The sequence below is a fragment of the Gossypium hirsutum genome, chromosome A10, assembly GCF_007990345.1.
Source record: "Gossypium hirsutum isolate 1008001.06 chromosome A10, Gossypium_hirsutum_v2.1, whole genome shotgun sequence".
Taxonomy (NCBI): Eukaryota; Viridiplantae; Streptophyta; class Magnoliopsida; order Malvales; family Malvaceae; genus Gossypium; species Gossypium hirsutum.
Window position 1 is genome coordinate 508,884 of NC_053433.1, and position 26,888 is coordinate 535,771.

At 29.9% G+C, this 26,888-nt stretch overlaps 5 protein-coding genes across 8 annotated transcripts; 3 read left to right on the forward strand and 2 right to left on the reverse strand.

Annotated features, from left to right (window-relative positions):
• Positions 1–5,961: 5,961 nt before the first annotated feature.
• LOC107925135 (beta-amyrin 28-monooxygenase) lies at positions 5,962–9,280 on the forward strand. The gene is made up of 3 exons (XM_016855710.2): positions 5,962–7,041; positions 7,668–7,855; positions 8,656–9,280. The coding sequence occupies exons 1-3, from the start codon at positions 6,069–6,071 to the stop codon at positions 8,953–8,955; spliced, it is 1,461 nt and encodes a 486-aa protein (XP_016711199.1). The 5' UTR covers positions 5,962–6,068; the 3' UTR covers positions 8,956–9,280.
• A 1,850-nt stretch (positions 9,281–11,130) lies between these two features.
• Positions 11,131–13,769, reverse strand: LOC107925138 (small nuclear ribonucleoprotein-associated protein B). Of its 3 annotated transcripts, none has more exons than XM_016855716.2 (2): positions 12,759–13,769; positions 11,131–11,360 (listed from the first exon to the last, which is right to left on the reverse strand). In XM_016855716.2, the coding sequence occupies exon 1, from the start codon at positions 13,635–13,637 to the stop codon at positions 12,774–12,776; it is 864 nt and encodes a 287-aa protein (XP_016711205.1). In that variant the 5' UTR covers positions 13,638–13,769; the 3' UTR covers positions 11,131–11,360; positions 12,759–12,773. The 3 variants fall into 3 exon arrangements, with proteins under 3 accessions (XP_016711205.1, XP_016711203.1, XP_016711202.1); XM_016855714.2 differs by having other exon boundaries at positions 11,131–11,368; XM_016855713.2 differs by having other exon boundaries at positions 11,131–11,376.
• A 1,167-nt stretch (positions 13,770–14,936) lies between these two features.
• On the reverse strand, positions 14,937–18,172 carry LOC107925137 (probable UDP-arabinose 4-epimerase 3). Of its 2 annotated transcripts, none has more exons than XM_016855711.2 (9): positions 17,967–18,172; positions 17,452–17,629; positions 17,156–17,280; positions 16,567–16,680; positions 16,367–16,474; positions 16,191–16,282; positions 15,887–16,028; positions 15,701–15,795; positions 14,937–15,615 (listed from the first exon to the last, which is right to left on the reverse strand). In XM_016855711.2, the coding sequence occupies exons 2-9, from the start codon at positions 17,510–17,512 to the stop codon at positions 15,114–15,116; spliced, it is 1,239 nt and encodes a 412-aa protein (XP_016711200.1). In that variant the 5' UTR covers positions 17,513–17,629; positions 17,967–18,172; the 3' UTR covers positions 14,937–15,113. The 2 variants fall into 2 exon arrangements, with proteins under 2 accessions (XP_016711200.1, XP_016711201.1); XM_016855712.2 differs by having other exon boundaries at positions 17,839–18,172.
• A 4,099-nt stretch (positions 18,173–22,271) lies between these two features.
• On the forward strand, positions 22,272–23,116 carry LOC121208506 (nucleolar protein 6-like). The gene has a single exon (XM_041079362.1). The coding sequence runs from the start codon at positions 22,733–22,735 to the stop codon at positions 23,114–23,116; it is 384 nt and encodes a 127-aa protein (XP_040935296.1). The 5' UTR covers positions 22,272–22,732.
• A 530-nt stretch (positions 23,117–23,646) lies between these two features.
• LOC107925002 (protein CHUP1, chloroplastic) lies at positions 23,647–26,888 on the forward strand. The gene is made up of 6 exons (XM_016855577.2): positions 23,647–24,336; positions 24,433–24,564; positions 24,992–25,182; positions 25,265–25,376; positions 26,351–26,497; positions 26,571–26,888. Exons 1-6 carry the CDS (start codon positions 23,674–23,676, stop codon positions 26,664–26,666), a joined length of 1,341 nt encoding a protein of 446 aa, XP_016711066.2. The 5' UTR covers positions 23,647–23,673; the 3' UTR covers positions 26,667–26,888.

The window sequence follows — 26,888 nt, forward strand, 5'->3', positions numbered from 1 at the left end:
AACTTCAATAACATGTTTTTTTAATAAAATTTAAAATAAAATAATTGAATTAACTTTGTTTAAGGATAATTTTTATAACATCGGTAGTTAAACTTTATGAATATGTAATAATAAGTGCTTAGAATTCTTAATATGCATTTTATATATTAATATTTTCATCCAATGCATTGAAATCTGAAAATAATAAATTAAGTTGTCAGCTAAGGCATTTAATATTGAGGCCATAAAGAAATTAATATAATAAATTAAAAATTTTATTGTGAAAATTATAAATTTAGAATATAAAAATTTATTTAAAAATGATATTTTATAAAAATGAAACATATAATTTAAAATTATTTTATAATAATTTATGAAATATGTACGTTATTAAAATGAAAAAGTTGGATTAAATTGTTTGTCATGGTATTGTTAACTTGTGACACCAACTTAATCAAATATATTATCAAAATCTGTAAATAATTTTAGACATTGCGTCAAAAAGAGCAAATATGATCAGAATCTATAATTTTTTTTTCCTTTTTTTAAGTTACAATTGTAAATATAATCATAAATAATACACGATAAAATAACAAAAACAAAAATAAATTTTAAAATTAAAATATATCCAATATAAATAAAAATCCAAAAAAAAAACTAGGATAAAATGTTAAATCAAAATACACTTAAACACATTGTCAAAATAAAATAGAATACTTTTATTTTTTTTTGATGTGTAAATTTACAAAAGTGCAATCATTTAGCACGCCAAAAATCTCCAACCCTTAAAATCAGGGAAATTGCTCAAAGCTTTAAAGACAAAGAAAAATTAAATAAATTTATTAAGTTTGAATTTTTTTTCTTAATAATCTCAATATACTTAAAATTACGGAATTATTCTTACGCCCCTCAATAAAAATAAGAAATCTGAATTTTTGATAATTTTGTTATTATATGACTTCTTTTCGTGATCATATCTGTTTAGAATTATCTATAGTTCCTCCCCAACCTATAAATAGGAGGATAATGTGCTTCATTACTGTATTGACAATAATGTACATGCCAGTCGAATTAAGACTCAGTCAACTAAGAGTATTATACATAGAATATCAATATAAAATAATATGTTATAAAAAATGTCAAAGCCTAATTTTATAAACTATTTTCTTTATTTTCACCTTTGGAAATGATAAATCATAATTTATATCTTCAATATTATAAAATTACTACTACAATTAATTATATAATAATTTTTTTTTAAATTTTAACTTATTTTTTGAATTTAGTTTTTTTTCACTAGCATAATGATTGTGATAAAATTTAATAGTAATAGTAATGGAAAATTTTAGGGTTTTCTTTTCCTTTTTGGGAGTGGGCAATCATGCCTTGTCTTGTTGTCTTCACCCTTTAGTTGTAATTTATAAATACAAATTAAAAATAATAATAAAAAATAACAAAAATCATTAATATTATTTTACATGATTGAATTCTACTCGTAAATTCACTTCATATTTAACCCAAGCATTAAAAAGAAAAAGGGATATTTAATGGACCGACATACCTATATGATAGAATTACATAGAACATGCCACAAAAATGTTAGGTTCCTTATGATGTTGAGCTTTATGTAAAGATAGTGATATGATAAAGTCAAATATATAATCGAGTGGTTGGAGCATTTACAAATTGACTCTTAAATCATACCCCGATTTTCTTATTGGTCCTTAATGGGATTTTCTGTCACATTTTATTCAAAAAGTGTATCACATCGTATAAGAATTTACTATATGTCCTGTTCTTGTTGATTGATGTCGTCTTTTATGGATAAACTAAGATGAAATTGATAAATTTTTTAAGGACCAATATAGAATTTATTATATAATTTAGGGGTTAAATTACGAATAAAGCCATAAAAAATATAATCGTTTGGGATGATGGTAAAAAGTGGTTTACGGTGGTAAAGTTGAGAAAGAATCTGATTCCATAATTATTACTATCACTTTCTCTTTGGCTTCATTTCAATTCAATAAAAGTCAATCACTTCTTCCATGTGCACGCTTTGCCTTTCTAAAGACCACCTCACCTTTCACTTTTTCCGTCATTTATCATTACAATACTACCCCTTTCAACGTTTCACTAAAAATATTATTTTTATTTAATTTACTTATTATAAAAATATATATAATCTAACATAATCTTTCTCCAATTTAAGTTTATAAATTTTTTTTTTAAAGTTACGAGCTAATTGGATTGTGAAACCAAATATTATAAAATCGATACTAATTATGCAAATAGAAAATATTTTCGTACATCATAAGAGAAAATTGTGTTAGACATAAGTACAATAGACAACTCAGTGAACTTTTAAATTTGAGACATTCAAGGCTTCAAAATATGGTTGAGAAACATTAATATAATATAAAAAAAAGATGTTAAATCGTACTAGCATATTGCATATTTCATAACTTCAATTATAAATAGAATTAAGAATACATCAAAGAGTACATGGAAAAAGTAGATCTTGATAATCTTAATAATGCAGACTCAAATTCAAATGAACATAATGAACTCAGTTAATGACAAATAGATGATGCTAAGAAGTATATGTTAAATGTTAAAGAGGAACTAACTCAACAAATTTGCACTAGAATAATTAGATAAATATTGCATATGATGTTTATTTTTCTTGCCATTTTTATTAATAATTATATTATGAACTAATTTTTAATTTTTTTACTAACATAATACATATGATGATTTTATTTTAATTTTTATTACTTGCTTAGAATTTATTTTTATCATATTAATATTTTTTTTATAGTAATTCATTTTTTTAAGTAAAATTTTTTATATAAATTTATAATACATTATACACAAATTTCTTAAGTACACACCTCCTTATTTTTTATCAATGCCTGGAATAAATTATAGCCCCTCCTCAACCTTTAAATAGGAAAATAACGTGCATTCAAACCCACATCCTCCTTCCCTAGCAACAACGTCAACCGAGCAAAGACTTAATCGACAATACACATCTCCTTATTTATTTTTTTGAATAATCTTATTCTAGCTTCTGATCATATCTGTTCTTTTTAACACAATGCATAGAATTAAGCATAACCCCCCATTAACCCATAAATAGGAGGATATTATGCTTCAACGCACTCAAACCCACATATTCCTACAATGATAACAATACCCATACCAATTAAACTAATACTCAATCGGCATACACATCTCCTTATTAGATGAATTAAAAAGTGCAAAAGATTGTAGTTGGGCCTTGATTTTAATATATTTGTTGATCCAAGCCCAATCTCACAATTAGCAACACATGCTTCAGTAAATTAATCCTAACTTTAGCTATATAAATCCAAATGACATGATTTTTAATGCGTTCAAAAGTTAAGACGTAGTTTATTATAAGTGGAATAATTGGCTAAAAGGCCAAAAAGATATTCAAATTTCTCCATGTTCAACAAAATTGGTCCATAGCAGGATCTAGATATGAAAAATAATATAAACATGGTATGCATATAAAATGTGTCGATACCTAAAAAAAATTAAATAGAAATAAGAATATAAAAAATTAGCTTAGCATGTAGAAAGATTGAAAAGGAAAAGAAAAGAAAAGACAAGTTGTACAACTTTTTTTCTGAATTTTCATTATAATTAAATTTGTTCTAGAATTACCCACATGTCATATTATTATGCTGCCAAATGGCAATCAAATAACTCATCCAACAAATTAAATTTTTCTTTTTGGAATCTTAGTGAATCATAAAGGAGTTTCAATCAATCAGAACATATGGTATTTCGATAAATTCTATAACTTCAATCCAAAAACAGAACTCCTGGCCTATAACAGAACTTTGATAACAAAACTCCATTAAACACATTACATAATCCGTCTCTCTTCTCTTGATCCGCTCCAAACCCCCTGCAACACCAACCTAGTTCCCATCTGAATCCCAAACCCATCTTAGCTCCGAAAATCATTTATGATCACATATCATGTATCATCTGAGCTCACTAAGACATTTATTCATATAACACTTTGTTTGTTCATAGCACATTTTTTCAGTTTGCACACAATTCCACTTTGCAAAATCACTTTGAATCATATAAACACATATACTACACTTCTTTTTATTAAATTCACATAAGACAAACAAATGGCATGTTCACAATATTTTACACTTTTGATTTTAACTTATTTTCATTAAGCACTTCATTTCACTATTTTAGCTTACATAGTATGTTTTGAACATTTTACAATTTAATCCTTAGATTCATAAAAATTCATTATTCATTAATATAACACTTTAATATCGCTTTTCACTTCATTTACTAACACTAACATTTTATTTAAACTCTTTATTATAATATTTATTCACATATCAAATTTTACACTTTATTCAATTTAGTTCTTTCTACAACAATTTCGTTATGCTACTACATCTATTCACTTATCAAATAATGACAGATAAAAAAATTTTACTCTTTATAATTTAATCCTTAGTTTCATAAAATTTACAAATCACTAAATTATCACTTTATCATTTTCTTACATTATTAACATACCTTTAATTACATACTCACTATTAAATTCAATATACATATTCAATAATCTTAACCATATTTTATTTAATTATTTCATATTAAAATTCATATACTCAAATATTTAAATTAAAATAAACTAATTTGAATTCAATTAAGTTCTTACATGTTTCTTCACTTTCCTATGCTTTTTGTTCACTTTCTTCTTCATCTAAGTAGTTTTCGCCGTAGAAAATATTTCCATAACACTCTAGGATCTGAAATTAGGCTATTGTTTTAAGGAAAAGTTCAAGAAAAATGCATGGAGATTTTCCTTTCTTTTCTCTCTTTATTTCTTTCCCTTTTATTTTTGTTGCCCCATGTTGTTGTTCTGCCTTCCAATCGTGTAGAAAGTTCAACACTTTTTTTGTCAATTTAGTCCATCTATTCCATCATCCAATCAAATTTCAACACTTTTCAACCTTAATTTCCATATATTTTCTCTCTCCTTTAAACCTAATTACATAGAAATTTTAATCCTTTCGTTATGTATCCAAATATCAATTAAAAATAGAAAAAAATTACATTTAGATCCCTCCACTATTATTTTCTATCTATTAGGTGAAGTCCAATTTAAGGTAACTTTTTGAGTTTTTAGTGGAAAATAGATGTGATTTGCAAATGACTAAAATTTATGAATTAATAACCAAAATTTGATCTTAAAAGTATCACCACCAAACCCTCTTTCACCAATTTTAGAGTTGACCTGTAACTTTGGACTTATATCCTAGTGACAATTATTTAAAAAGAAGAAAACTTTTTCTAGTGGGACTTGAATGTATACTAGGTAAATTTGGTTGGATTGAACTAAACCTTTTTATAGTGGACACAATTAGGTTACATGAAATAAAATATGATAAAAAAAACATCTAAATAATTAAAATTATGATAGTATAAATTTTATTAAACATGTGGTTATTGATTCTTAATTATTTTATTTAAATATTATATAAATACATAAAAAAGAAGAAGCAAAAACACCGTAATAATAATATTAATCATTATTTAAAAGAAAGAACATATTAATCTTTTATTAATTGAACCGATACTCAATTATTCGATTAATCCACCATATTAATTCAATTTGGAATAAGTATAGATTATGACACGAAAAAATTATATGAAGACAAAAATAGAATTTCATAGTAAAAATTTATACTATAATCTTGGGATTGTTAAATTCAGTACCACGAGCTAATTGAAAATTAATTTGATTAAAAAAATTATTTAAAAAATATTTTTTTTAAAAAAATTGAAATTAATAAAAATTTATTTATAGACTTTAACTAACAATACCAAACCAATAATTTAATTGTGAAATAAATCTTTTGTAAATATATTTTTAATTAAATATTTTCCACACAAAACCTTAATAATTGAACTGATGTCTTTGCATATGTTATAAATCCAACTTATTGCATTGCATAAATCACCATCCATTAAATTTTCCCACGCTTTCTTTCTCAAGTAAGCTAAAAACCGCCACGGAAATGGAGATGGAGCTTTCTCCACCTGTTTCATTCACTGCTCCTATTATTCTTCTCACACTTGCTATTGTTTTCGTTGTCACCTTTGCACTAAGACCCAAACCCAAATCGAGTCTCGCCAAAGAGCTTCCACCAGGGAGCTTAGGGTGGCCAATCGTCGGCGAAACTCTCGAGTTCCTGTTTGGGAACCCGGAAAATTTCGTGTTTAATCGGATGAGAAAATATGCTCCTCGTATTTTCAAAACAAGGATTCTCGGCGAAGAAACCGTCGTCATATGTGGTCCGGAAGGACACAAATTTTTGTTCTCAAACGAACAAAAGCTCTTCACCGCTTTCCGACTTCATTCCACCCAGAAACTATTCCGATCTTACCAGTCCTCCTCCGCCGCGTCCGTACAAAGCTCCTTCGACGCAGACTCGAAAAAAATCTTGCGTTCGCCGGGATTCTTGAAACCCGAAGCATTAATGAGGTATTTAGGCAAAATGGACGCCATAACACAGCAACAAATGGAGAAATACTGGGAAAAAAAAGACCAAGTGAAGGCGTTTCCACTCGCAAAGACCTTAACTTTGACTCTCGCATGTCGTTTCTTTTTAGGAATCGATGAACCAGAGCGTATCTCTAGGCTTGTTAAAAGATTCGACGATATAACTTTGGGGATGCATTCGATTCCTTTGGATTTTCCGGGGACGGCTTTTTACAAAGCTAATAAGGCTGCGGCAGCGATACGGAGGGAGCTTAAGGAGGTTATAAAAGAGAAGAAAGCTGCTATGGTGACGGGAGTTGTCATGCAAGATATACTTTGTCATATGATTGTGGCCACCGATAAGACCGGGAAATACATGGCGGAAGCTGAGATTGCCGATAAGATTATGGGATTGTTGGTCGCCGGATACAGCACCGTTGCTACTGCTATGACCTTCTTCATGAAATACGTTGGCGAGAGACCTCACATCTATGCCAAAATTCTAGCAGGTAATAAATTATTTTATAAGAGACTTAAATAGCAATTTCCCCATAATTTTATAATATATTAGTTTATGATTCCAATCATTTAAAAAAAATTAAACATAACTTTCTTTTTCAATTTTGAGGTTAATGTAAAATTTTACCATTAATTTAATTTTTAATTTAATTATTTTATAGGAAACTTAAATACATTAGAGAAGCTACCTATCCTATTAGCCCCTAGTCTATAAAACTTAAATACATTTGAGAAGCTACCTATCCTATTAGCCCCTAGTTTGAATTTGTGTAGTTTTAGGTTCATAATATGAAATGTCTCAAGTAATCAACTCATATATATAGTCTTACTAAAATGAATTAGTGGTAAAAGTACATTAAATGTTTTTATATTAAGAATCGTATCTCCTTTATTTAAAAAAAATAAGTAAGTTAGTTTTTATATATTATATTAAAGAGAAAATTAATTTTTTTGTTAAAAATTTTATCAGTTTTTACTATTAAAAATTAATTTTTGTATCACATATCATGGTATAATTATTTCATTAATTACGTAAGTTTTTAATAATATAAATAGGTACATATTTTTAACAAAAATGGTATGTTTTGATTGTTAAGTTTTGTGGTGAAATATTCAGAACAATTGCAAGTAGAAGGTGATAAAAAGGCAGGGGAGATGTTGGAATGGGATGACATACAAAAAATGAAATACTCATGGAATGTGATGTATGAAGTGATGAGACTTACACCTCCACTCCAAGGCACTTTCAGAGTGGCCCTCACTGATTTTACTTATGCTGGTTACACTGTTCCAAAGGGTTGGAAGGTACTTTTCTTTTTAATAAGTTAAAATATAATTTTATTATTAATTTTTATAATTTTTTAAAAATTTTATTAGAGCTAGAATTAAATTATAATTTTTTTAAAGAAGGAAAAAGTGAAATTTTATCATTGTCTAATAATATTATTTTAAAAAAATTGACTAAAAATAAAACTATCTTTTGTTAAGGCGACTAATTTAAATAGTAATTGTTTTTTTGGTGAAAGTATCATTAAGATCTCTATACCAGTAGTTAGATTGTATTTTTCTCTTGATACTCAAAAAATGACAAATTAGTCCTTGCATGTTAGATTAGAAAGTAAACTAGTCATTCTATTAAAAATTCTATCTATTTCTATTGATAAAAAGTGCTTCTTACATCAGTATGAGGTACATGTGGTACAACATGCCATTTTCGATTATTTTTTCAATCACGCCAGTTTTTAACCGTACAAATGAATGAAATTTTTAACGGATAGGAGGGATTTGCTCTTTGATATACGTATATAGACTAATTTGACTGTTTTTTGAATAGAGGAAAAAGTTGCAATTTGACTCCTTTTGTAGGGGCCTCTATAGTACTTTTACCTCTCCCTTTTAGTTTATATACTGAAATTACATTTTGACCCCTTCAATAATTAATAATTCAATCTACATCCTCCTGACACGGAATCTCAAACTTCAACCCTCCAAAACTTAAAATGTTATTTCAAGCCTCTAACACAAGATTCCTAACCTCGCCGGCCATGAATTATAGAAACCTACCTAATTAAATTTGATCTAATACGGTGTGTGTGCGTGTGCAGATATATTGGACGGTAAGCACAGCAAACAAGAACCCAGAATATTTTTCGGAACCCGAGAAATTCGATCCATCGAGATACGATGAAGGGAACAAACTGCCGCCGTTTACATACGTTCCGTTCGGCGGTGGGCTTCGAATGTGCCCCGGAAAAGAGTATGCAAGATTGGCTATCCTCACTTTCGTGCATAACGTTGTGAAAAGGTTTCAATGGGAATTGGTGAATCCAAAGGAAAAGATTGTTGGTGATATGATGCCAACACCCGATAATGGTCTTCCTATTCGTCTGACTCCTCGCCATTAAAAGACCTACTAGTTTTCACACCTAGAAAATTATAAAGGTTAAATTGTAGTTTAAGTCCCTCTACTTAAAATTTGACATTTAGTCCTTATGTTTTAGTTTGTCATAATTTGATCTCTGACATCAGTACAACAAATATTTAATCATGAAGGAAAAATTAAGATGTCTTTTTTGGTTAAATTCTACTACTAGTCCCTGTACTTTGCAAAAGTTGTGAATTTAGTCCCTATACTTTAATTTGATCAATTTTATTCTTGTACTTTTCGATTTGGTCAGTTTTAGTTTTTGTATTATGCGTACAATTATAGATTTAATCAATATTCTCCAATTTGATCATTCTAAGTCCCTATATATTTTTTGAATTTTAAACTTTCAGTCTTTATGCAAATGAAAGTTGTTAATTCATTAACTGAATTTTTGTGAGTAATATGTTGAAATAAAAAACTGGCATGGTATTATACATGACCAGGGGCGAAACCAAAAAATATTTTTAGGGGGGCCGAAATTAAATTATAATTTTTACAATAGAAAAATTGCAATTCCATCATTTTAATAGACTATATCTTTATAATTTTTAAAGGATTGAATTAAATTTTTATATTTTTATAGGGGCCAAAGTGTAATTTTACCCTTATTAATTTAAATATTTAAAAATTTTAAAGGAGCCATATGAAAAAATTTTTATTTTAGGAGGGTCGAGACCCCTGCCAACCTCCCTGTACGTTCACCACTGCATATGACCACATTAGATTTTGAAAATAACAGAACTTAATGAATTTAACAATTATCATTTGGTGATGACTAAAATTTTAAAAATTCAAGGACTAAAAATGACCAAATTAAAGTATAGGGACTAAATTCATAAATTTTATAAAGTAAAAGGATTAATAGCAGGATTTAACCGAAATGATTAGTTGATTTAACTCTTTGAAGTAACTGATAAACATTAGTAGAGATACCAAATTGTGGAGAATTAAAGTATGGGGACTAAATCCCAAATTTGACATAGTAAAAAGACCAAAACACAATACGACCAAAAGTAAAATGACTGTTTATTTGCTTTGTTGAAATGTGAGTGTTGGGTGTCTGTCTCTTTTATTACAGTAGTTGAGCCACATGATCCGACAGTATATTTGTACTTTGTTGTCTGCCATTACTTTTTAGCTTAGGTTAATATATTATTTGGTTCTTATATTTAGTTTTAATGTTTAATTTAGTAATTGAGGTTTTTTTTTTGTGTTTTAATTTGATATTTGAGATTGATTTTAATGCTTAATTTTTACTTTAAGTTTTTTCAAATTGATACTTAAGTTTTTCTGTCTCGTATAAATACTTAAGTTTAACTTTAATATACAATTTAGTAAATGAGTTTGTCTTTTGTCTCAATTAAGTACCTATTTTTTTTATTAGAATACACATGTTAAATATTTATTGAGTCACGTGATATTTAATTTAGGTACTAAATTGAACATCGAAGCCAAATCTAGATACCAAATGTTATTATATTAACATGTATATATAAAGGTATTATTTGGCATTGAAATTGCATGTAATTACTGTAGGCTTATTGTAATGTATTATGAGATGATTTATATGTAAAGTATTGGGTTATTTATGTAATGTAATTTATTATTATGGATTTTTTAATAAAAAATTAATTTTGAGCTCTCATAAAAGAAAATTTTAAATTTTTTAACATGATTTGAAAAAGTGAAATTGTATATTTTTATCTTCTTACCAAAAACAAAAAACTCAAATGTATCATTTTATGTTCTATCACTTAAAATTGATTTAGTAATATATATTTTTATTTAATTTTATATTACAAAGATTTAAATAAATGACATTCTTTTATATATTTAAAATTATATAAATTGTCAATGTTGAATAGACAAATCAATACGTAAAAACAAAAAAAATAAAAATAGCACCATCACTTTGACATTGATAGCAATTTGTATTAGTCATATAAACCCTAAAGCAATAGAAATTGCTGAATTTGCATTTAAAGATAGAATTGTTAAATTTGGATTTAGAGAGTCAAATAAATTACATTAATTGTTAAGAATTTTCATTTAAGATGGTAAATGTGTTCAAACATACATCTTCTTACACGGATTAAATTTATTTATAATTTTTTTATATATGTTACATATAAACACATTTATAACCATGCAATTGAAATATATTTGGGTGAGTATATTTTGCTAGAAAAACAAGATACAAGTACTTACAAATCCGAACGACATTGATAAGAGTACTTAATAATACAAAAATAAAGCACGGTACACCATTTATCTTTTTTATTTAGGGAACATCATTGAAGAACAGTTTGTAAATGGCAAAGTAAACCAAGCTTTTTCTTCCTTCTCATTCTCTTCCAATTGCTTGCGGTAGTCATAAAAGGCCTAAACACCTATCAACCTTTAGCGATGAAAATGTTAAGACTAAACAAGTACATGTAATCTGCTGACATAATCATTCAACAATTATACAAATGATCATAATTTGATCCAAAACAAGCAGATGGTAAAAGTACCATGGAAGCCATTGTATTAGGAGTCAAATTGCATTTTGCTCAATTTTCTAAAAAAATGACCAAATCAATCCCTGTACATTAGATCAAAGGGCAAACTTTCATCCATTTCTACTACTAAAAACTGATCCCTATTCGTCAAAATGAGATACACGTGGCACACCAAATGTAACCGTTTGATTATTTTGTCAAATGACCAGTTTGCTCTTTGATCTAACATACAAGGACAAAGTTGCCCATTTTTTAGTAAAGAAGGCCATATGCAATCTAACTCATAGTACAAGAATCTCCATGGTACGATTACCATAAGCAGACATAATATTGAAATCATCTAAAGCCTACTTCCATTGTTCTTCAAACTCGGATGTGACTTTCAACTAAGTATGACACAGATATGTTCCACGTCCAAGGATCCTTAAAGAATCTTATCACTAAACAAACATGAATATCAAACGGGAATACTTGAAAAAATAAAATAGAGTTGAAAGTAACATCTAAAGCTATATAAACTGAGGACATAACAGGCATCTACTTACTCCTACGCATTACTGAATTCCCTATTAATCAAAGTAATAAGTAGAAGAACAACATTGCCTTTTGTAGCTCTTCCATGCATATTATATCAAAATACTAATTGACAAACAATTTTCTTAGTTTTGGCATCCGTGGACAAGATACATGATTCACCCAATTGCTACAAAATAACAAAATTAACAAACAGTTCAATTGCCTTGGATATTATAGGACTCGCTCTGCCAAGCTATTCACAATGGTTCCGCTCAAGGATCAAAAGCTATGTTACTCAGACTAGTTCAAGGATGTGTGTCAAATACAAATATATATATCCACAAGTTGGGACAGAATTGACTGTCACAAGAAAATCCAGGTACCATAAACGGAAGAATGTAAACTCATATAAATATCCTAACAACAAAAAACTTCAAAGAAAAACACTATATAGAAATAAAACCACCAAAACTCTGCAAAATGCAACAACAATGTTAAGATTAAAGATAAAATAAACATGCAAATTCAACATAAAAGAACATTCACAAGTGAAGTTTTCTCCCCAAGACTCAAATAAGGCAACATAAGTTTAAATAAACATATGAAATGAAGAAAACCAGGATATTAATCTCTTAAGAAGACTCAGCTTCCTAAATGACTTAACTAGTCCTAATTAATCATACACATTACAGCCGGCAAAATGTCCTGTATCATTCCAGTATATTAGACAATAGAAGCAATTGGAAGCTGAAATATGCCGTACCAAATCAAAAGCACTCTACTGCTGCTGGTTTGGAGGGTTTGGAGGAGGTGGCATCCCAGGACGTGGTGGTCCGAAAACAGGAACAGCACCAGGGGGAGGCGGCATTCCAGGGCGTGGGGGTGGTGGAGCAGGCATTCCAGGGCGTGGTGGTGGTGGACCAGGAGGTCCTCTCATCATTGATCCCGGAGGTGGAACCATTGGCCTCTGACCATATTGTGGTGGTGGGACAGGGAATTGTTGAGGTGGCCTTACTCCAAAAGCAGGTGGTGGTACCTGTGGAGGAGGACCACGTTGCATCTGAGGAGCCTGTGGTTGACCAGGGTAACCACCAGGTGGCATTTGTCCAGGTGGACGGATAACAGGAGGTGCTCCACTAGCAGCAGGGTAAGTCATAGGCGGAGCTGACAGTTGCGGAACCGGCGGCCGTGAAATCTGGGGCTGCATCATCCCAGGAGCCGGTCCACCAACACCACGAACAGGCCCAGCAAGACCAGGCTGAGCTTGAACAAGAGGACCAGTCGGAATCCCACGACCAGCAGCACGACCAATACCCGGTCCAGGAACAGCATTAGCAGCGGCAGACTTTGAACGCGACTCTTCAGGAGGAGGAGGACCCTCAACAGTCATAGAAATAACCTCTTCACCACGAAGAAGAACAAGACCAAGCGTTCTACGATCTTCACGCTCCTGATTGGTACTGGGGTTTTTCTTCCCTTTAGCCGGCGGCAACTTACGGAACTCCTCGCAGTCACCGAGGACGAGATTCATGTGACGATCGAAAGCCATAAACTTACCTACCAACTGACGGCCGTCTTGGATAGTGACCCGCATACGGTAGTTGATGAATTGAAGCATTTTGGAACTCTTGGACATCGACATTGTGGCCGATTTGCTGTGTAACAACGGGAGATTGAGGAAGATAAAAACCCTAACTAGGGTTTTGAATTTTGATTTCTCAAGCGGGCTGCCAGAGAGGAAATGAGAGGGAAAAATTTGTCCTTTATGTGCCCTCCAAGCCTCTTCTGCCCATTATAAGGTAATAAATGGGCCATAAATTAGATAGATTAGGCCCAAATAATTTATAGTGTTAATTTTTATGAGGCAAAAACAAAGGGTAAATTACACCTAAGGTCACTAAATTATTAATAAGTTTACAATTTGGCTACTCAACTTCAAAAAGTTACAAAATGACCATTGGATTATTCAAAAGTTTTTATTTAAGTCACTAAACTATTCAAAATTCCTCATTTAAGTCACTTAGTTGTTCAGTTTTATTTTTAAGTCTAACTAGTGAGCTCCAAGCAACAATTCAACAGTGTAGTTGATCAGTACCCATTAACGAATAGAAGAACATTCCTTAAATTCAAATCGATTTGATAATTAGTGTTTGAGAATAGAAGAAAGCTATTTAGACTTTGATTTGTAGAGTCGTGATGTTTAAAACTGTTTTATATATATAAAAAAAAAACTAAATTGTATAAGATAAGGGAAATGAGAGCTTTCAATTAGTGGAGGTGGTACAGACAAAGAAGGTCATATAACACCAATTTTAATAGCCCAATAACTTAGAAAAAACTTCGAAACAGACCATTTTGTAACTTTTTAAAGTTAAGTGACTAAAACATAAACTTACTAATATTTTAATAATCTTAAGCATTATTTACCAAAAAAACGACTACCTATACTTTTTAGTTTAAGTGTCTTTCCGAAAAAGTTTTCGCCAAGAGCCAACAATCTCCTTAACGAGTCTCCAATCAATGTATTATATCTCGCCGTATCACTTAAGTTGATCAAATGGTATTATCAAAACCTCATCCAATAAAATATTAACATGTTGAACAATACATTAACTCTCGACAAATAACACTTCAAAAACTTCTCACGAGTAAACTTCCGTCAACAAATCTCTGGCTACAACCATTTGCCATTACTCGTTAAATTTCATTTATTGAATCTATCAAAAGAAAACATGAGCCAAAGAAAGATTCAATAAAAGCTATATACCTAAGCATGACATCAATATTATTATCATCTCAAATGCACATATATATATTATATCTATACTAATAAATATTTTTTGATTAAATTGGAGTCACACTAATTCGATAAAAAAACAAAAATATAAGATATATATGATAAATTAATATAATTATACATAAAAGATAGAAATATAAGATATATAAAATAAAATAAATAAAATAAAATAAATATAGTTATACATATGATGAATTGGATGCTCTGTATAAATACCCAAATAATGGGTTATAATAGCAGTTGAAAATTATAATCTCTACTTTCCCTCCCTTCCATGCCAAATATAGAAGAACAACACTGAACTAGTCAAGCAATCATCATCTACAACGAACTGTATCCGTTACGATGTGCCTTTTGCCATCTCCACGCAATCCCTAAGCTTTCCTGCAGATCGGTAAACCGAGCTGTCCAGTTCAGTTCGCGTCTGATCTTAGTAGGATCGCTGAAAACTTCTGCGTAATCCCCGGGACGGCGAGGAAGATACTCGACTTTTATATCCACCCCCGTGGCTTTCTTACATGCCTCTACGAACTCCTTCACTGATCTTCCTTTTCCGGTACCAACATTGTAGATTCCAACGTTATGGGCCTTTGCGTGTTGAAGAGCTTTAAGGTGAGCATCAACGAGGTCGGTAACGTCGATGTAGTCGCGTATGCATGTTCCGTCATGTGTTTTATAGTCTGTTCCTTTCACCTTTATACCGGGGATGATCCCACGAGCTGCATCGAAACAAGCACCCGAAATCCGTCCTTGTTCACGTAACTCGGGTCTTGGAGCCTCGCCTAATCTTCCTTCGGGATCTGATCCGATCACATTGAAGTATCTGAAAGTTGTTTCATCGTAAATACGAGCTTAATGCTGTCTGAACTCTCAAAAAAAACACTTAGAAAGTGAAGTAAAATACAAACCTTAGAATCATAATCGCCATGTCCAAATTCTTAGAGAAATCCAGAATCATATCTTCAGCCATCTTCTTAGCTTTTCCGTATGGATTGATTGGAACCTGAATTGGTCAGAAAACAAATGTCAGTGACCGCACTATCATAACTGTATACAGAAAATAACTAAGCATTGAACCATGTTTTGCAACTTGCCTGCGGGGTTTCTTCAGTGATCGGCATCTTTTCAGGCTCACCATACGTGGCACATGTACTAGAATATATCAAAGTCCCAACACCGTGGACGGCCATCGATTTTAAGACCATCAAGGTGTTTGAAGTAATGTTGTGATAATACCTGTGCAAATCATATGGCCAAACATTAGTAAACTCTACCAAGGTTACTAAACTATTAGTAAGCTTACGTTTTGATCGCTCAATTTCAAAAAGTTACAAAAATGGTCACTGAACTATTCGAAAGTTTCTATTTAAATGAATTAACAATTCAAAGGGGACGTACTTTAAAGGATCAGTTGTGCTCTCCCCAACATATGCAACTGCAGCAAAGTGTATAACAGCATCAAATGCATTCTCCGAAAATATTTTGTCTACCTAAAATACAATGTCAAGGAAAACAGTATACAACATATCCATGTTTATATGGACGATCATAATAATTTCCCCGAGTAAGGATACAGCATCTGGATCCCCTAGATCGGCGTAAATGAATTGAAGCCTTCCAGGTTCTGGAAATAACTCTTGTAGAACCTTAATGGCACCTATGTTTCCACGAGAAAGATTGTCCTGCAAAAGAAGCGATTCCTTCCTTAAAACGGAGAGTAACGAACAATTAGAAAAACAAGATTGTTACATATATCCTTAAACTAAAAACATACCACAATCGTTACACGGTATGACTCCTTAAGAAGACGTAAAGCAGCATGCGACCCGATATATCCAGCACCTCCAGTTACAAGCACGTGAGTTACCCCTTTTTCATGTCGGGAGAACTGGAAAGACGGGAGTCGAGAATTTGGGGACAAATGCATAAATAACACGAGATCAACACAAAATCAACCATACTCACAATAAAAAATATTTAACATGATTCAACCCCTTATAGCCGACATCACAATCCCAAAAGGATAAAAATTGCGAATCACAAAACAAAATTTCATCTCATTTCTACTACTTTCTTATAGGACTATTGCTTGATTCCCAAGAAACCTTATTCACTAAGATTTCTTATAGGGTCATATGCTATAATTGCTGATGAAAACCCCAGAAATATATATATACACACACATACATGCACACATAAGTACCATCTTTAACAAGTGGTCCAATTATCAAACTAATCAAGAGATCAGCATTTTTTTTTTGTGTATGCATATATATAAAGAAGAAATAGTCAAATATTTGCAGCCATTATCACACAGTCATGCATTTTAATTTTCAATAATAAGAAGAATAAAGAGACAATACATGAGTTGGAGTACTGAAGGATGGAGAATGCTTGAGCATTATAATGCACAAAGCTGTAAGTGCTGCAGCCATAAGTAATTTCCCAAAAATATTGCTCTTCCTTTTAGGATCAGGGTATTCCATCACTACATGCAAAACAACAAAAATAAAATTAGGGGAAAGAATTGGGTAATTTGCATTTTAAGTAATCCTAATGAAAAAAATGGGTTGAAAATCATATATGTAAGCTAAGAAAATCAAATGTGATCCTCAAAAGAAGAACTTTTCTTTTTTCCAAATTAAGAGAAAAATGTTACCTGCAATGGGCATTGATCGATTGGACCTTGCTTGGCTTCTTCCTCTTGCAAAATTTAGCATTTGGGAAAAAAAACTTATGGTTTATATATATGCTGCTTAATAAACAACAATATATGTCTTGCTTTTCAATGATCAATCAAAGAACCTTTCCTTCCAAATGCTTTTATGGCAAATATGCTGCAAAAAAAAAAAGTGAAAACAGTGAAGAATAATCAATAATGATTAGACCCTTCATTGAAATTTTAGAAAAAAAACGGGGGAAATGCCAGAAATTAAAGACCCAATGAAACCGAAATGTAAGTGAAGATAAAAACAAAAACACACACAGAAAAGGGGGGAAAAAAGGGCTTTAATGGCAGAGACCACCAAAGGGATTTTTTTTTTACCTGAATATAGAAACGAAAACAACAAATGACAAAACCAGCTAAAATATCAATTTATAACACATGCAATAAAATATTTGAATTAAAAAAAAGGAAAAAAAAAACCCAGAAACTTAAAAAAGGAAACCCACCCACGAAGATTGGAAACGTGAGAGGAAAAAAATAAACGTATAAAGGGGAAAAAAGGAGAGTAAAACTGAGAGTGGGATTTCGAGGTCAAATAAGTAGATTTCAATATAAAGGAAGAGAAAAAGCTTTGAAGGGAAAAAGAGAGAAAAAGAGGTGATATAGGCGGAGTTTTCTCCGCGTCCATGGCGTCTTTCAACTGTCAACTATTAATCAAACGGCCATTACAAAACAAAATATACTAAAGGTTGAATTCCTCACTTTTTTCTGAAACTTTTGGGGTTAATTCTACCTGATATACTTAAACTATGGGTCTTGTTTTAAATTAGTCTCAATTTCGAAATCATCTCTAAACGGTTATATTAATCAGTCATTTTGTTATTGAAATCCTTAATTTAAGGGTAATTTACTAAAAGATTCACTTTTGTTTCCCTCAAGTTACATTTTAGTCACTTATGTTTGAAATATTACGTTTTAGTCACGGAGCGCTAATTGCCGTTAACGATGTAATGGTAAGCTGACGTGGCACTTTAAATCATTATTTCAAATGAAAAATTTAGGTTAAATTATACAATTGATCCCTATATATAATTTTTCGTTTTGAACAATTTAATTTTTTTTTACATTAAAAGAGGAGGAGAAGGGAGGAAAATAGAGGGAGACGCAAAAGAGAATAGAAAATAAAGAAAAGAAAAAAGAAAAAAGTTAAAAGAACATAAAAGAAAAAAGTGTTCAAAACGAAAAAATATGGGGACTAATTGTATAATTTAACCGGAAACTTTTGTTTGAAATGATGATTTAACGTGCCACATCAGCTTATCGTTACATCGTTAATGACAACTAATGGCTCAATGACTAAAATGTTACTACATGATAAGGTAAGTGGTTACGACGTAACATTTTAAACCTAAGTGACTAAAATGTAACCTAAAGGAAACAAAAGTGATTATTTTGGTAGTTTACCCTTAATTTAATTGATAAATAACATATAAAATCTTATGTGGCATAATTCAAAATAAAGAAAAGTAAAAAAAAAATCAAATCTTATTGTGTAATTAGAAAAGAATGAGAGTGTATAATAAAACTTGAAGTTTCAAAAATTTTAAAACCGAGATTTTTATAATATAATTTTTTTAATGATTAAATTAAGGATTTCAGTAAGGAAATGACTTAATTAATGCAATATTGATAGTTTTGGGATGTGATTAGAATGCTTTAAAATTTGGGGATCAATTTAGAATGAGGGTCACAGTTTAGGGATGTATGTGCAATTAATTCAAAATTTTATATATTGAAGGGTCAATTGTACTAGTAGTCTCTAAACTATGACTTGTTTCTAAACTGGTCAATATACTTCAAAAACAATTTAATTAAGTTCACTAAAAAATAGTTAAAAGATGTTTGATGCAATTAATTTTATCAACCTAGTCATCAACTCGAGCCTTAAATGTTAGTCTCAAAGTTCTATAATATCGTGTCTTAACAGAATCCAAATTCAAGGTGTTAACGGAGACCAATGTGGACTAAAACATGTTCAACGACCAAATTGAAAATAATTAAAATTTTGGGGCAAAAATTAACCAATGCTAATATTAATATAAAAATGAAATTTGAAAGTGATGCATTGACAAACATATACAAAAGTGTACTCACAAAATCATTTAATGGCTTTGATTTTGGTGAAAACAATAATTGTACTTTATAAAAAATAAAAAAATAAAAGGACCAATAAAATGAGGGCATTTGTGTTGATATTGACTTGAAAAAGGGGCTGTAAATAAAGTGTTGAAATGTGAGCATGTGCATGATCTCAGTGTCTTAGATTCACAATTTACGTGATGATTTGGGTCCCATCTGTTCTACACTTTTCTAATTTTGCCCCTAAAATATCGAAAATATTTATGTGTGTAATTAATGTGTACCTAAAGTATGCCCAATTTCCCAATTCATTGCATTTTTAATGGAGTCTTTAAATAAACCATGCCATGTGGAATTTGGATACATTAATATCATGCATGTATGATGTTATCTCCATATTACATTTCTTTGGGTCCGTAATTTATATTATTAGGAGGGATAATCATAAACCGTAAAAAGAAAACATCTTTATAAATTGTAAATTGAACATAAATAATATCTTGGTCATACTTAAAAAAGTATAATGTTTACATATTTTATCAATTTAATCATTACTCTCTTTTTTAGTTAAATTAGATAACGTGTGTTCCATCTTGACATCACACTATTTATATTATATGCCATGTCAATAAATAATTTAAAAACCAGAAATAAAAAAAATCCAAAAAGAATTAACATGAAGTACACATGTATTACCATGCAAGCTGATGCGTTTAAAATTTTAATGTTTTGGTTCGTGTTGTCGTTAAAAAAATAACAAATTGGCTCTTTTAAAAAGGTCGATGGTTAAAATTGACTCTTTTTAAAATGTTGATGGTCAAAATGGACTCTTCGTAAAAGATTAAGGGTAAAAATTAACTAAATATATATAAATATTAAGAGCTAAATTTATTATTATACCTAAAAAATAACGAAAAAATAAAAATATAATTTTGGATTAAAAATAATAATAATTAAATTTATTTAAAGATTGAATTATATGACTGAATTTACTACGAAAAATATTAAGAAAAAAATCTAAAATCTAAATAATTTATTTATTTTTAAAAATGGTTCGGACGTCACTTTCTTTTATTTATTGTATTCCTAATTTCTACAATTAATTAGGGACGTTTAGTTGTCTTAATCCTTGATTAATAGTTTTCAATTTTTTATTCAAAGAAAATTGTAATTTATTAAAAGAAAGTGATATCTGAACCATTAAATAAAAAATTATTCATAAATTGGTTTGATGGTTTGGGTGATTATATAAAAATCAATTATATATATATTTTTTAAATTTTATTTAAAGCAAAATATTTTTTTTCAATTACCAAATATATTTAATATTTATTTGGTTGGTTGGTTTAATAGTCGAATTCAACTCCTATTAATTGAATTAATTATGTTTCTTAGAATGGGAACATCAAATTTTGATTAATTCGAGTAAATCAATTAATTTTTGTTAACAATAACTAAATTTTCTTGAAATTTCTTTCATTAATAGAACTTTTTTATAATTAATTAATTAAACAAAATTAATTTTTTATCCATTAATTCGATTAAAATGAAATAATTAAACCCCCTACATACATTTTTATTTCATTATTAATTTTTTTAAGTCTCTTTTTCTTGAGAAATTATTTTATAGACCCTTTTCATCGTATCATCTTTGGTCTTTTTTTCAATTATTTAATGACATTTATGTAATTTTTTTATGTCATTGACACATAATTTTAGTAAAATTTTTTTACTTTGAACCTCAAATTTTGAATCATGAATCTCGAACCTCAAACCCTAAACATTTAGATTCAGGGTTTAAAGTAAAAAAAATTACCAAATAAAAAATTATTAAAATATTATTAAATAATTAAAAATAGACCATAAATAATATGATAAAAAAGGTAGATAAAATATTTTTTTTTCCTTTATATAAATTGGAGGCCATTGACTTTAGATTTCTCTGATCTAAAGAAAGTCTCTTTTTGTTAGGAAGATGCAAGCAATCAATCGAATGGGTTGACTTTTTTTTTCCTTTCCAAACAAAATTAAGTGAGCTAAGGATTAATTATTTTAAAATATAGAGATTACTTATAATTAAAAATTGCTTTTGGAATTAAACTGTTGCTTTCTACTTGCTTTAAAAAATAAAAAAATAAAATATTATTGTGAATTTGATGAGAAGTAACCATCAACCAATATTTTTTTAATTATGATTTTAATAAATTATAACAATTTGGATATAATATAATATATAATTGTTTGATTAAATTATTCCAAAAGAATTTTTTAGGAATATTAATGAATTAAATATACCATTTTCATGTTCCATGGAGAGAGAAATTTTATTTATAATTATTATTTAACTTATTAAACGAATATAAATTAAAAAAATCAATTTGTTGGTAAATTTATTTATGAAGATTCGACTTTTAAAGTATGAATCACAATATGTTTACACGACATAAACATTATGAAATGTAACTCGTGATTTTTTGTTTGGACACTTCATGGGATCAACACCTCGACCGATGAGTAAATACATTGTCCAACAAATCTTGCAATCTATCCCTTACCGTTTATCAAACGGACCACTACCTGTTCATTCTATCCTATATATATAAAAAAGTTTTTATATACATCATGGCATCACTTTATGTAAACTACACTAGTCTACAAATGCCCCAACCATGAAACGATAAGTAATATTTTGGGACAAGCAAAATGCCCTAATATAAACTAGGGTCTTGATAAGATGGTTAAAGTTCTCCGAAATATCAGACTTTCCTACTTAACTAAACCTCCATCTTCCTTTCAATGCCCTACCACTCATCTCCGACCATTGAACGACTCTCCGTTCAATTCCATCACCTCATTGATGTGAAAAAACATCTAACACAAAAAAATAACAAAATTTATTCGTTTGTGAAAAGATATATAACTATAAAATACAAAGATGATTATAATATACAACATACATACACAAACCCGTCTTGCCGTATAAAAGGACCGTTGCAGTCCGCCCTTTTGGAATGTATTTAGCATTTGAACGTGTTGTTTTCATTTACAATTCCTTCAACATCTTCAATAAAAATGAAAGAAGAGTAGCAATCAGAAAACAGAGCCAAAGCATCAAAATTTGTTGATCAAAGCCATGCAACCAAGTCCCACAAAACAAAAAACCATGACCAATCAATCCAAATCCAAGTCTTCATGGGGTTCAAGCATGGTGCAGAACTTCAAAGCTGACAAGAAACCCAAGGCTCACATTGTCACACTCCAAACCAAGAAGCTCCCTTTATCAAATTCAGATGCTGCAAATGCAAAACAAAAGAACCCATCAGTGGTTTCTCATTCTAGAGCTGTGGAGATATCAAAGGAAGCGAAATCAACGAGGAACCTTGATATAGAAGCTGTGGAACTGAGGAGATTGAACAAGGAGTTGCAATTGGAGAAGAGGAGCCTTGCTTTAAAGGTTTCTTCTTTGGAGACTCAATTGGCTTCTCTTGTCAAAGTTAATCAGGTATATTTTCATTAATGAGGTATGTTTTGAAGTATACATGTTCGATATAATGCATGTTCATATGAATACGAAGATAGACCTTTCAATAGACAAGCATGTTAAAAAGCTTTTAAACTATTAAGGGTAAAAGTTGGCTGTGGTATGGTAGCTTTTAAAATTAGTATAGTAATTACTTTAACCCTCAACATTTACACATTATGTAATGTAGTTTATTATTATTATTATCATTATTTTTTAATTTTGCTTTTCTTTGTGACATTGAGGATTAATTTTAAAAGAATAAGATAAAAATATATTAAATAATGTGATTATATTAAGGGTTAAATTGCTATTATGCCAATTTTAAAAGTTGCCAACATGACAAAAAAAAATAGTTGAGTGATCATTTTGTAACTTTTCATAATTGAGTGTTCAAAAAAGAAATTTACTAATAGTTTGATGACTACTAATGTGGTTTACCCAAATATTAAACATATCCATGTTTGCATACATACTATATCCAGCAATCACACTCATGTTGTTATGGGTTTTATCAGAGAGATGTTGTTGCAAAATTAAAAGCTGAGGCATCAATGTTGAGGCACACAAATGAAAACCTCGGTAAACAAATAGAAGGTTTACAAATGAGGCGGTTGAATGAGGTTGAGGAGCTTGCATACTTGAGATGGGTTAATTCTTGTTTAAGAGATGAACTAAGGAACTCAAGCTCAGAAAACAATGGTATAAAGAGATTAAATTTAATTAAAAAGATAAAGAAATGGCCTTTTAGCAGCCATGATTCTTCAACCATAGATCATGCAGCTAATCATGTGGAAAAAGATTGGAAAGGACAATCTAATGGCATTATGTGTAGAAAAGAAATGGGAGAGGATGGGACAATTCAAAGATTGCAGCTCTTGGGAAATTGTGATGAAACTAACGAGAAAAGGGCTTCGAGGATTCCAAATACTCCTCCGAAACCTTCAAGTTCAGTTTCTAATGGACCTAAAGAGGGAGGTTGTACTCAAATTCCGCCCCCTCCTCCACCTCCACCTCCATCTCGGAAGTTTTCGGAGAGAAGCGGCATAGGATCAGTGCAGCCAGCTCGTCAAGTAGTTGAGTTTTATCATTCACTGATGAAAAGAGTATCTAGAAAGGATTCTCACAATGGAGGACCACATGATGTGCCTGATGTTGCAAATGTTCATAGCAACATGATTGGTGAAATTCAGAACAGATCATCACATTTGCTTGCTGTAAGTACCTTCTACTCCTTCCAACATATTTATACATAATACACATGTTTAGAATTATGTATGAATTGTTTATAGCATCATTTTCTTGTTCTGCAGATTAAGGCTGATGTTGAAACTCAAGGAGAATTTGTGAATTCATTGATAAAAGAAGTCAATAATGCTGTTTATCATAACATTGAAGATGTAGTAGCATTTGTCAAGTGGCTTGATGATGAACTTTCCTATCTAGTAAGTTTCTATTTTATTGAGATGACAACATTGGCTGTTGCTGTTAGCTTTACTTAAAATTTTGCATATGATCGCCACATTTTCATTTTTGCTCAAGTATTGGTGTTGGATAAATATTTCTAAAAATGGGTTTATTGATAAGATCTTCAAGTGCCCCAAATATGTGAAATTTTTTATAAAAAAGTTTAATATAATCATGTTAGACATGAATGGGAGAAATCTTGTGCATGCATGGATGTTCTATCTAAGATCTAACCATACTTAAATGTCCTTTTTTTCTTTTTTTTTAAAGTATTATGGAGGTATTGTATTAAAAGTGTATTTTGCTTCTTTTATTAAAAAAAGTGTAAATTAATCATTACATTAAATTAAATAACAAATTGATCCTTTTGTTAAACAATCCATCTATTTTTATACTCTTTGAAAGGTTGATGAAAGGGCAGTTTTGAAGCACTTCGAATGGCCAGAAAAAAAAGCTGACACATTAAGAGAAGCAGCATTTGAGTATGGGGATCTCAAGAAATTGGAGTCTGAGATTTTATATCACAAAGATGGTGATAGTGATTCAACAATGCCTTGTGATATTGCCTTAACCAAAATGGCTACTTTATTTGAGAAGTAATTAAATCTAAAATAACTGTTGTTTATGGCTTGCTTAATAGAAAAACCTTTGAACTAAAAATTTGTTTTGAATTTCCAGGATCCAACGTACAGTTTATAGCATAGTTCGTACAAGAGATTCATTGATGCATAGCTGGAAGGAATTCCAAATTCCCACTGATTGGATGCTTGACAATGGGATTATAAGCAAGGTACTTCAGACCGAATTTAAAAATTCTTTTAAGGGATTAAAATTGAATTATAAATTTTTTAGGGATCATATATTAATTTATGATTTTATCATTTTTTAAAAAGACTAAACAATTTTTTTTATTTTAAGGGGTCACAATATAATTTTATCATATATAAATTTATAATTTAATGATTTTTAAAGGGCTTAAATACAATTTTCCATTTTGGGCAGGCACTTTTGCATTGGCCTCTCAATATTGACATTCATATATATGGTAAAACAAGCATAAGAACACGAAATCTTGAGTATTTAGGTTCAAGTTTTGCTGTGCATAAATTCTCTTTTAGGTTATTCTGGCTCTGTTTGAATATAATTAAGTTTTTTAATTTGTATTGAGTTTATTATAGTTCTACTTAATGGGTCATTTATTATTTGTTGTTTCAACTATACTTACTTAATACTCCTTTAGAAAAAGTATAAGAATATACAAAATATTGGTCAATGAACCTCTAAATTTTGACATATTAGTCAAGTTTTCACTTTCTTCAAAGATAGTTTGGGTTCAAATAACAACTTACAAAAAAAAATAATAACTAAGTTTATATTTTAAATTAGTCTCTAAACTTTAAAATATTTTAATTGAATCTTTAAAATATCAACCTTATATCAATCAAGTCCTTCCGTCAATTTAATTATTAATTTAAGCATTAAACCCCAATTTAGATTTTGCATGAAACATATTTAAAACACATGGATGTAATGGTAAATACACATCGACTTATTGTATTGACAATTTCGAACTGACATGATTTAAAAGAAAGAGAAGTGTTTTATTTTTAACACATTAGGTCTAAATTATTTATACAATATGTGCACATATATTTATAATATGATCAATATATTTTAGAAATGTTTGAAGTTATACGTTTAATGCTTAAACTAATAACTAGTTGATAAAATTACCTAATTGAAAATTTCAATGATTGATTTCAGATTAAGCAAGGAACGGTGAAATTGGGAAAGAGGTATATGAAAAGGATAGCCATGGAAGTGCAGTTGAAAGCAACCATGGAAAAGGATGATCCTTCCATGGATTATATGCTTCTTCAAGGTGTCAAATTTGCTTTCAGAATACATCAGGTTTGTTATTTAACTAAAATTTATAAACCTTTTTTTATATATTGGTTTTACTCAAACATATATATATATGCAGTTTGCAGGAGGATTTGATGATGAAACAATGCATGCATTCGTGGAACTCAAAAACCTTGTCGACCTCCTCAGCAACAATCAGCAGACAAAGAAATGAACAGTGTTTTGTCTATGATTTGCTCTTGTTGTAATGACTGACCGAATGGAATGAATCTCACCAACATTGCAAATAATAGCAATGGAGGTTTTGACATGATGTAACAATTGCCATTGATGCAAAAACTCCAAACTCTGAACTCTCACTCAGTCCCAATAGTAGTGTTGATTGAGATTTGGAGAATTTACTTCCTATATATTTGTTTATACATCCTTAAATCAC